General features: G+C 38.4%; 1 protein-coding gene across 1 annotated transcript in view; it reads right to left on the reverse strand.

Moving 5' to 3' along the window:
• fancm (FA complementation group M) overlaps positions 1-12,472 on the reverse strand; it is a 131,377-nt gene that overhangs the window by 29,590 nt on the left and 89,315 nt on the right. Inside the window, exons 11-13 of the mRNA XM_059959537.1 lie at positions 11,461-11,707; positions 3,283-3,434; positions 2,053-2,205 (exon numbers count right to left, since the gene is read on the reverse strand). Coding sequence (XP_059815520.1) covers positions 2,053-2,205; positions 3,283-3,434; positions 11,461-11,707 — 552 coding nt within the window. The remainder of the gene's footprint in view (positions 1-2,052; positions 2,206-3,282; positions 3,435-11,460; positions 11,708-12,472) is intronic.

Consider the following 12,472-nt stretch of genomic DNA (forward strand, 5'->3'; position numbering starts at 1 on the left):
GGAGTTCATAGAAGGCTCAGAACATGGCAATGGTGCTCTAATTGATACTGAACACCAAAAGTGGTCTCAAATAAATGCCAGCAACTTTTGATCTCCTCTCCTTTAGCTCTTCTTATGGTCTGAGTTTGACACAAATTTGATGGTAATGACAAATGGCGTGAGCATCAATCTGAGGTTTTCCCATCATTCTTAGTTCCTTCTACACACACTGTGTCCCCAACCCCCACCTTATATCCAACAGTTGGTGCAGCGTTTTGTTTGGATTTAATTCCTCTTCTTATTGCTCCTGGAAGAATCTCACAACAATCCTCTCCCACCTCTTGTTGATTCCAGTAAAATTTCCAAATCTGGTATCACAATACTAATTTGTGCAAAGTTCTCAATTGAATTTCTAGAACAAACATTTAAACTTTGGGGATGTTCCCTTGCTTGTATCAAAAGTCTACTTCTAACAGATGATTCTACTAGCACAACTTTAGGTAGCAAATCAGTCCTCAATCTTTTTTTGATCTTTATCTTAAAGGTTATTTATTACCGGCCTGGCCAGCAAAAATGGCACACCACCTCCTTAATGTTAGGAAAATTATTTTTAATTAGTAAGGTTCTTAACCATGTTGAGAGTGACTATTCCTAGCATGGCTCAACTTTTCTAAAATGGCAATTTGTAGGAAAGACACGCTCAGCACACGTTGCAATTCAAGTTTCTATCTTGGCCATCTCAGATTCTGTTGAGTACCAAAGATGAAAAGCTGTTGCTTTTGACTTGTATACACATGCGGGCCTCATCACTAACGTACTGTAGAACTAACACCATCTCATGCAACGGTTTCCTTGCCAACAGAGATCTGAAAGCACATTAACCTCTTTTTGTAACAAATGGCATAAATAATAATATCATAAGAAGACTAAATGGAATACAATCATTTGCAAATGTGACTCCCTTTGTATATGCTTTTTCAAGTTACTATAGTAACTAAAGGAATACCAAAGTTCTAGAGGAACTAAAAACAGATTTATTTACATTCATTAAATCATGGCATCACATCATACCTGAAGAACATTCAGTTCAATCAGTTGTGTTTTAATTTTGGAAAGCAGAAATTAAATGCTAGGGAAAAAAATCCTGCGTCATAAGCTATAATCAATTTAAAACCTTTTGAGGTTATCTATTAACTACTTAAAACTAATTTCAAGATATTGTTCTTTAAAAAATGTATTTTTTAAACTTTAAAATCAAACCCTAAATTTGCCACTGTTTAATTATACAACCATTAAATTGCAATAATTGCTTGAAAAAATTTCATTGTTAATATTTGATGCAAAAGTGACATTTTTCTACTAAATGAAGAATTTAAGAAAATAAATTTCACAAAAGCTTGTACTTTTTTCATGTTATGATATAGTTGTTCTCAGGGGAGGGTAAAGAGGAAGGGAACGTGGCTCAAATAATTTCCATCCACTGATGATCCCAATCACTTTTGCTTTAGTGCATCCATAGCCTCAATCCCGGAACTGAGTCTCTTCCTGTCAGTTTTGCTCATGATACCAACTGTGGTTAGGGAATGAACTTGTGACACAAAGTGGCAAGAACAAATGCAGGATGAAATTGATGTGCCCAACTAAACAAAAACAGCATATACCAGTAAGTCAGGAAGATGTTCATATTAGGCTGTGACCAATGCAACACAACACACTCAAGTGTGGAAACCTAGCTTTTGTTTTGACTTGATCTATGATGTATGTTATTTGGAAATGCAAAGAGCAGGTTTTATGTCTGGTTTCATTACCTGATTTCTTCTTCATGCAATATAATTTGAAAGCATGGGTTCTTTTATCTAACTAGTCAAGAATGCTTTGGTACTTTCTCAGTAAATCAGTCATAACATGTAATCTGGAAAGAACTCGGGAGGAGGACAGGATAGAAGACTGTTTATTTTAACAAACATAGAATTTAAGTGAATGTTAACTCTGTATTTAGTAATTTATTACAGATTAAATACCAATTTATGTTCAGAAAATAACTGCAATCTCCACTCCGTTGATTTCACTGACCTCTTCTTGTCTCATCAAATCAATCATGTCCATAATACTTATGAAGTGCTGGCAGCGATCAGAATGGTCAACCAGATGGGTAGAAAGTGGATGATTTTGCCAAAGACTCCACTCTGTCAGAGAAAGCTCACGAGTGTTACCACTTTCCTGTTCCTATATAAACCAAATACATTAAAACTTAAAATAACTGCACAGGATCATGAATACACAACATAAATGTAATCAAAATAGGAAGTTTTAATAATGTAATTGGTTAGGCAGGTTTTAGCAAATAAGTTTCACAGCATGGCCACCAGCAATCCACATGGAAGCAGTGCACAAAACAGTTACAGGGTAATCACGCTTAATGGAGATATGAAAGGGCATCCCCACAATAATCTTAATTTTCACCCACACTTCAAAATCACCGTGTAGAAAAAGGCAAAGAGAGTTTTGGATGAGGACAGCCCAAGAAGAACACGTACGGGTAAATAAGTAATATTGGGGTACAGAAGAATATTGTAAAATGAAATTTCTTTAATGAAAATCTTCTCAAAATGCAGGAAACATTTCTCATACAAAAACTATTTTACTTATTATTATACATACACACACAAGACTTCAGATACAGTAATATTACTCAGAAGTGTAAAGAACATTATTTTCAACCAATTTTCCATTAAAACATGTTCCCTCATGTCAGTGACTGGCACCTTCCATTTGAGGAGACCCAAGCTGCCATTATGAGCTCTCAAGAATTCAGAAAATCAGGGGCATTATGTGAGCATAAGAATAAAAATCCGTTCTTGTACATAAGCTTGAGTGACAGCAATTAGCAAGATCCCAGTCAGAGATCCAAGAGTCTCTCTCTAATTAAGCTCCAATTACATGTTGCTCAGACAACCACCATGAAATCTAGAAGAGGAGAAAAATGCTCAAGACGATTGAGAATTAAGAATTAATTGAAAATCATTTTTTTTCTTTGTGTTAATAGATTATGATGCTACTAGAATTGTTGACAGTAAACGACGCTTAATTATAAATAAAATACTGGTGAACAAATAAACATTGATAGTTCAAAGGAAGAAACAAGCATGTCTTTCAAAAATAATCCATATATACCATGGATTAAGATCATTTGTTCAGGAAAGAGATGATATGGATAACATTTTTTCTCACCCCCCCACCCCATCACATTCCTTGTTGTGCACTAAAAGTGGAAAAAAAAGAAAATCTTTGGTTTCACATTACCATATCTTTTGATCCATCTTTCACAAATTCAAATGGAAGCAATATTAATTTTGGTTCTCTTAAATCATTTTTCAATCGGAATTTTCTGTCCCAAATTTCAAATTCTTCAGCGGTTAATAAACCATCCTCCTTTCTCCTTGTTTGCTTATTCACTGCAGGGAATAAAATATATATATATTAAAAAAATGATCAGAAACCAATGATTTTGAACAGTTTAAAAAAATATGCTTAAAGATTATTTCAAATACTTATTTCCAGTTCATTTCCTTTAGGAAATAAAACACAGAAACACAGGCCAACCTCAGATTACAAATGCCCAACTTATGGACACCCATACATACGACGAGCTCCTATAAAATTATTACATTCAAAAGTTCAAAACATGTTCCTACTTTTGTTATTAAGAATAGCAGAAATAATTTCCTCTCTCTTACCCCGCTTTTAACTATTTCATTTTAGTCTTAAGTGCTTTTGACATTAGAACACTGTGGCGGTATGGTTACTTTATCAATTGTTCGTGTATTTTTTGACAGATTGACAAAATTGACTTATGAACATCTGTAAAATTGGATCCCATTTGTTACCTAAAGAAGACTTATCTATTTTAAAACAAAGGTATCAGGGTCAAGACATGGTAGATCATTGAGCAGATGATTTTTCTATTGCTAAAAAAGTTCTAGGAAGATAGCAACAGAGAAAGAGAATGGGAAAAATTGCCTGGTGGACCTTTTTCACCTATTTTATGTTTTAATATTATGCATTAAGAATTCAGGCTAATATTACACACTTTCAGAACAAGGGTAACATTAAACTTTAACTCAGTTTTCCATTCCATAGATGATCCCCCAGTACTGAACACTAGAACATTTTTTGTTTGATAATTGGATCAACCACTATGAAACTAAGAAAAACAATCATTAAAAGAACCTAGAATAGTTATTTGACACAAATGTCCTCCTGAATGAGACAGAAATGAATTCACGTCTGGTTTCTAAAGCTTGATTTTGCCTCAAACTTCAGCATCATATTAAAGGTTAAAGTTCTACAAACACAACTTGGTTAAAATAAAGGCTAATGTCCCAATTGTATTTTCCAATTACACCCAAAATCTTCCTGTTTTCTAAAAACAGATGAATTAATTTTTGGCTGCTTCTGTGAATTACAAGACCATAAGATATAGGAGAATAATTAGGCCATTCGGCCAATCAAGTCGCTCCCTCATTTCATCATGGCTGATCCACTTTTCCTCTGAGCCCTAGTTTCCTGCCTTTCAAGCCCTGAACAACTAAGAATCATCTCCTTCTAAAAGGACACCCCTCTATTCTGAGACCATGTCCTCCGGTCTTAGACACTCCCACCATAGGAAACATCGTCTCCAGATCCAGTCTATCAAGGCTGTTTATCATTTGATAGGTTTCAAAGAGGTCACCTCTCATTCTTCTGAATTTCAGTGAATACAGGCCCAGAGCCATCAAAAGCTCTTCATACGATAAGCCATTCAATGCTGGAACCATTTTCATGAACATCCTTCGAACCCTCTCCAACCTCAGCACATCCTTTCTAAGTTATTCTAGTCCTCTTGAAATGAATGATAACACTGCATTTGCCTTCCTCACCATAGACTCAACCTGCAAATTAACCTTTTGGGAATCCTGCAGAAGGCCTCCCAAGACCCTTTGTGCCTCCGTTTTCATATTTTGTCTCCATTTAGAAAATAGTCAACCCTTTCATTTCTTCTACCAAAGTCCTTGACCGTACACTTCCTGACACTGTATTCCATCTGCCATTTTGTTGCCCATTCTCCTAATCTGTCTGTCTTCCTGTAACCTCTCTACTTCCTCAAAACTACCTGTCCCTCCACCCATCTTCATACTGTCTGCAGATTTTGCAACAAAGCCATCAATTCCATCATCCAAATCACTGAGATATAACATAAGCAACACACACAAAATGCTGGTGGAATGTAGCTGCGTTTTGAGTGTGTTGCTTGTATTCCAGCATCTGCAGATTTCCTTGTGTTTGCGAGATATAACATAGAGAGAACTGGTCTGTGGAACACCACTAGTCACCAGCAGCCAGCCAGTAGAACTACCTTTATTCCCACTCTTTGCCTCCTACCTATCAGCCACTGTTTTATCCATGCTAGAATCTTCCCTGTAATACCATGGGCTCATAGCTTGTTAAGCAGCCTCATGTGTGGCACCTTGTCAAAGGCCTTTTGAAAATCCAAGTGCAGTACATCAACCGATTCTCCTTTGTCAGGAAAAATCTTGCCTGACAGATCTGTTGGAATTCTTTGTTACTATTTCAAAGAATTCCACTAGATTTGTCAGGCAAGATTTTTCCTTGTGGAAACCATGCTGACCACAGCCTATTTTATTATGTGCCTTCAATATCCTGAGACCTCATCCTTAATAATTGACTCCAACAGTTTCCCAACCACTGACATCAGAATAACTGGCCTATAATTGCCTCTTTCCCTTCATTTGCAATTTTCCAGTCTTTCAGAAACATTCCAGAATCTAATGGTTCTTAAAAAATCATGACTATTGCTTCCGTGATCTCTTCAGCCTCTTCTCTCAAAACTCTGGGGTGTACACCATCTGGCTTGAGTGACTTCTCTACCTTCAGACCTATCAGTTTCCCAAGAACCTTCTCACCAGTTATGGTAACTTCACACATTCATGACCTCTGATACCTGGAACTTCCACCATACTGCTAGCATCTTCCACAGCAAAGACTGATTCAAAATACTTATTCAGTTCACCCACCACTTCCTTGTCCCCCATTACTATCTCTCTATTGTTTTCCAGCAGTCCAATATCTACTCTCACCTCTTTTTCACTTTATGTATCTGAAGAAATTTATGGTATCCTCTTTCAAGATTATTGACTGCAAATTAATTGTATGTCTGCAAATGGATTGCACTCTTAACTAAGCACTGTAAAACAAAACTGGAGCTTTCATGTTTTTATCTCACTTAAAGTTAGGTTACAGTTTAACTTTATTCACACTGGAACAAAGAAGGCCAGGGAGCACTGGCAGAGAACTAGGTATTGTATCACATCTTCAAAACAGTCTCCAAAGATATCTTGGAAGAGACAATGAAGCTTTCAAATCACAGCAACACACACAAAATGTTGGTGGAACACAGCAGGCCAGGCAGCACCTGTAGGAAGAAGCACCGTCAACATTTCGGGCCGAGACCCTTCGTCAGGACTAACTGAAAGGAAAGATAGTAAGAGATTTGAAAGTAGGAGGGGGAGGGGTGAAGCTAATAGCTGGAAAGGTGTTGGCAGGGATACAGAGCTGGAGAAGGGAAAGGATCATGGGACGGGAGGCCTAGGGAGAAAGAAAGGGGGGGAGGTAAGAGAAACTAAATAAATCAGGGATGGGGTAAGAAGGGGAGGAGGGGCATTAACGGAAGTTAGAGAAGTCAATGTTCATGCCACCAGGTTGGAGGCTACCCAGACGGAATATAAGGTGTTGTTCCTCCAACCTGAGTGTGGCTTCATCTTGACACTTTCAAATCATTAGGATACTCTAGCAAACAGTTACTTTGCCTTTAACTAGAATATATACAAAGCAATGACTTATAGTTCCTAATGAACCTTATTTATGGTTAAGTTAAATGATTGGGGATATTTCATTTGAATTCTCACTTACAAAATCACATTTGCTGTTCATGTAAAAAGGAATGTAAAGAGCTGAGCTGCAAGGTAATACTGATAAAGGAAAAGGCACCAAAAATGTAGATAATTTTCGACTTGAAAGTTTCAGTGATGCATATTTACTGAAGAAAAACAAACAAAATCGAACTTGTGTTGAAAAGATCAAGCACAGACTACAAACTTGATCACAGCCTTGGTCCAAACGTGGACCAAAAAGCTAAACTCCAGAGGTAAAAAGTGAGACATGACACCAAGAAGTCTGGTATTATGAACACGTAATTAAACTGCAATCAGTATGCATGAAGGACAAAAACTACACAAATGGCTGGAGTCATACCTCACACAAAAATAAGGTGGCTGCTATTTTTGCTGCAGGAATTCCAACAACAGTTTCCAAGACATGAACTGCTGCCTTTCACAAAGTAAACAATGGGGTGTTCACCAATGTTTTCAATTTCATGCAGCATGACAATGTTTAGCAAATAAGCTGGTAAACAGCAATCAATATGCACAACAAAGTGCTGAGCGATGACCAGAAAGCCAGAATCTAACCAACACAATTAACATTCAATGGTATTATGTTTGCAGTCACCCTCAGCATCGACAATCGGAGGGAGAAATAGTCAGAAAAATTGTAGCTACAGTTGGGGGTTGGTGCCTGGAGGAAAAGTTGAGTAAGCTAGGGGTTCTAACTTCAGAGTGAAGAAGCATGAGAAGAGACTTGATAGAGGTTTATAAGATGATAAGAGGCATACACAGAATGGCCAGCACCTTTCTTCCAGGGTGGCAATGGCTTATAGAACGGGACAACTCTTTAAGGTGATTAGACGAAACTATAGGGAGCATGTCAGAGGTAGTTTTTCTCCCCCCTCATAGAGTGGAAGGTGCATAGAAAGCACTGCCCAGGGTGGTGGTAGAGATGCATACATTACAGACATTTAAAAGACTCCTTGGGACACAGATGAAAGAAAAGAAAAAGGCTATGTGGGAGGGTAAGGTTAAATTGATCTTGGAGTATGTTAAAAGGCCGACAAAGATCATGGGCTGGAAGATGCTGGAAATTCTGCTGAAGGGTTTCAGCCCAAATGTCGACTGTACTTTTTTCCATTGATGCTGCCTGGCTCTCTGAGTTCCTCCAGCATTTTGTTTGTGTTTCTTAAAACCTTACAAAGATTTGACTTGACATCTAAAACTTGGACAAACTTCAATAGATGGGTAGTGTAGCGTATATTGACTGGTTACATCATAGTGTATGGAAACACCAATGCTCTTGAACGGAAAATCCTACATAAAGTAGTGAATACAGCCCAGTCCATGTGTAGTCCTCTCCACCATAGAGCACATCTACACAGAGTGTTGACACAGTAAGGCAGTATGCATCATCACCACCCAAGGCCATGGTCTTGAGGAAAAACTTTTTCACCCAGAGAGTTGTGGATCTATGGAATGCTCTGCCTGAGAAAGCAATGAAGGGCAATTCTCTGGATGCTTTCAAGAGTTAAGATAGAGCTCTTAAAGATAGCGGAGTCAAGAGATATGGGGAGAAGGCAGGAATGGGGTACTGATTGTGGATGATCAGCCATGATCACTGTGAATGGTGGTGCTGGCTCGAAGGGCCAAATGGCCTACTCCTGCACCTATTGTCTACTGATCTCTTCTCACTGCTGCCAAGAAGAGACCTCAGAACCCATACCAATGTTAGAGAGCAGATTGACTGGTTGCATCATAGCCTGGAATGGAAATGCCAATTCCCTTAAATAGAAAAGCCTAGAAAACGTAATGAATGCAGCCCAGTCCACCATAGCTAAAGCCCTCCCCACCTATGGGCTGAGATCACATGATCTGAGATATGAGAGTACATCTACATGAACATCTGCCACAGGAAAGCAGCATCCATCATCACGGAAACCCACCATTGAGGCCATGCTCTCTTCTCACTGCTGCCATCAAGAAGCAGGTACAGGAACCTTGGCAGTCACAACACCAGATTCAGGAATAGTTATTACCCTTCAACCTTTCATAATAAATATACTTTGAACTATGAACCCCATAAGAAAATATCAACTTCCACCTTAAATATACCCAATGAGTTGGCCTCCACTATCATCTGTGGCAATGAATTCCACAAATTCACCAACTTTTGGCTTTTGGCAAATTCTTCTTCATTTCTGTTCTAAAAGAACTTCTAAACTTAGGTCTGCAACTTTTGAGAAGAACAGTGTGGGAATGGAGATGTATGTGGACTGAAGGATTGAAGATTCAAGTTTTTTTTATCATGTGTATATTGAAACATACATAGAACTGCATCGTTTGCATTAACAACCAACACACTTGAGGGTGTGCTGGGGGCAGCCCACAAGTTTTGCCACACATTCCAGCGCCAACATAGCACGCCCTCAATGCTTGGCAGAACAGTACAGAACACAACAAGCAACAAAACAACAATAGCAAAACAAACCCTGTTCCTCTCTCCAATCAGCACACACAGTTCTCTAACCCCAGAAACAGGCCTTCTTCAGCCTCCAGCCTCCAGTGAGTGGGACACACAGATATTGGGCCTTCAATTTTCCCAGCAAACTAGCAGAGATTTACAGACTCAGGCTTCGGCCAAAGCCAAGTTAAAAACCTATTGCCTGAGACAGTTCAGCCTCCCCTTCCTGGTTTAGAAGCAGTACTTTCATTCCTTATTTTACCACCCAGCTGGTAGGATGATAATAAAACCAGAAGAGCATGCTATTTACATATTAAAAACTGATTTGCTTGCAGTAAAAGAGACATACTGAAGATTTGATTGACTGATTGATTAGGGGGTCAGGGCAACTAAAGCTACACACAGATCATGTTCATGACTCCTGCATAAATACTGTGGAATAATTTATACATATTAAACCCTTTTATTGTCAATGACAATGTGGCCCACCACCATTAGTTAACAACTGAGGTTAATAAGGCTCTGCAGTTATATCACACGATGACCTGTGTTTATGATTGTCATGACATTATATTATTCATTAACACCATCTGCTAGATATTACTGAATATCAAAAGAAATCAAGTTCAGCCCAGTCTTAAATCACTTGCAACCCTCAGTTCCTGCCATCTGTAAGATGTCTGTCACCTCAGAGAAGAACCTAAAAATATAACACACAGTAGTGATTTTCTTTGACAAAGCTCATAATTCATTCATGATTTGAAACTCAGCAGGATGTGACATTGCGAGGAAACCAGTGATAACTGCTGGCTCCAGTCCATACACTTTCAGTCCCTCCTTTAACTGAATATCATCAAATATTTCAATACTATTTGTTAGGCTAAAAACTTCATATCTAAACATTGACTGATACAGGGGAGAATTTGAGTAAAGATGAATTTTAGTAAGTCTGGTCTTCTGTAGCCCTTGAACTCATGCACAGGAATTGCTGGTCAGGAACACGTTATAAATAAAAATGCATGCAGATATGATGGCTTATCTACAAAACTGAATGACCTTCTAAAGGAAAATTGGCATTTTTGCTTAAATATTCATTCACTGAAAATGGGGATGTGGGGATTACTTAAAATCAAGGATGTCGAATTAGTGGCACTGAAAGGCCATAAATTTTTTGGAAGGCTTGAAATGCTTCAAAGTTCATCAGGGCTCTAATTTAAAAGGAAAACATCAAAACTATTTGTGGATATGGCCCAGTCCATTATGTGTGAAGCCCTCCCCACCACTGAGCACATCTACACAGAGCGTTATTGCAGGAAAGCAGCATCCATCATCACCACCAAAGGCCGTGGTATCTTCTTGCTGCTGCCATCAGGAAAAAGGTACAGGAACCTCAGAACACACACCACCAGGTTCAGGAATAACTAATACCCCTCCAACCATCAGGATCTTGAACCTGAGAAGATAACTTCACTCACCTGGTCACTGAACTGTTTCCACAAACTACAGACTCACTTTCAAGGACTCTTCATCGCGTGTTCTCGATATTTATTTACTTTTTCTCTCTTTTGTATTTGCACATTGGTCTGTAAGGTGCGGTCTTTCATTGATTCTATTGAAAATCTTGGAGTTACTGTGTATGCCCGCAGGAAAATGAATCTCAGGGTTGTATATGGTGATATTATGTACTTTTAAAACAAATTTACATAGAACTTTGAAATGCTAATACTATGGATCATTAAATCAAGCTGCAACTTCAAACAGCTACATGATTGGGCAAATATGCTGATGGCACCATGACAAAAAAGTCTTTTGATCAATTACTGTACTCACATGCTACATTCCATATCCCTAGAACTAAACTTTGATGCTGATCAAAGTCAATTTTAAGCTTCCCAAAATATCCTCCGAAGATATTAAGTCTGCAGGCAAGAATTTTGATCTTAATCAGCCACCGTTTAAATGAGTCTCTTGTAAACACAGTGGAATATTATTCCCTTATTTCCAAATTTAAAATCAATGAGTAAGATTCACTATTCCATTCACAAAATTCGAAAATGGGCTACCTATACATCATACCTGGACATCGGCTGTACATGAATGATTCTGGAAGTGCAGCACCCGACTTTCTTCCATGCTTTGTTGTAATTCTTGATATATTATTTGATTCGTATTCTCCAGTAGTTATGTACATCTTGTGTGCAACAGGATTTAGACCACTTGGAACCATTCGTGGACTATTAGCATAAAGGTGAAACGACTTGTTACCATTTCCTAGAATGGTTTTGTAAATGCTCCTCTTGGAACACTGACTTTGGTTGTAGGTCTGAAATTGGATTTAAATATCCATTATTTCAAAACAATTTTTCAAATACCCAAGTAAGTTCTATTCGACCCTCAACATATTTTCCTTCAAAAAGTACTTTAACATTTGCTCCATCCAAAACCACTGTTCAAAGCTGGAACTATCACAAAGATATTTTTATAACAATTTTGTTGCAATTAATAAATTCTTGATCCATTTTCTCCTAACCCTCTAATAATTAATCTAAACAGTTTTGACAAGCGTTACAGCAGTCTATATTGCTTTCTTTTAAAAATTCAGCCTGGCAAAATTTATTGTAACAGGGGATCATGTTAACCTGGAACAATTTAGAAGTTCAATCTACCTCACAAAATAATCTAAAAGCCAAAAAAAAAACAAGACCATGGGCAACCCCATCCTCCCGCCATGCTACCAAGGTTAGGGTTCCTCTTGTTCACACCTACCAGCCCACCAGCCTCCACATTCAGCACATATTCTCCAAAACTTCAGCCACAACTTTCCCATACCCCACTTCCTGCTATCCACAGGGATTGCTCCCTACACGACTCCCTTGTCCATTTGTCCATCCCCACTGATCTCCCACCTGACACTTATCCTTGCAAGCGAAACAAGTGCTACACCTGCTCCTACATCTTCTCCCTCATTACCATCCAGGGTCCTAAACAGTCCTTCCAGGTGAGGTGACACTTCATTTACTGTGTTCAGTGCTCCCAGTGTGGACTCCTGTATATTGATGAAACCCGACACAGATTGGGAGACCACTTT

This window comes from Hypanus sabinus, chromosome 2, assembly GCF_030144855.1.
Source record: "Hypanus sabinus isolate sHypSab1 chromosome 2, sHypSab1.hap1, whole genome shotgun sequence".
Classification (NCBI taxonomy): domain Eukaryota; kingdom Metazoa; phylum Chordata; class Chondrichthyes; order Myliobatiformes; family Dasyatidae; genus Hypanus; species Hypanus sabinus.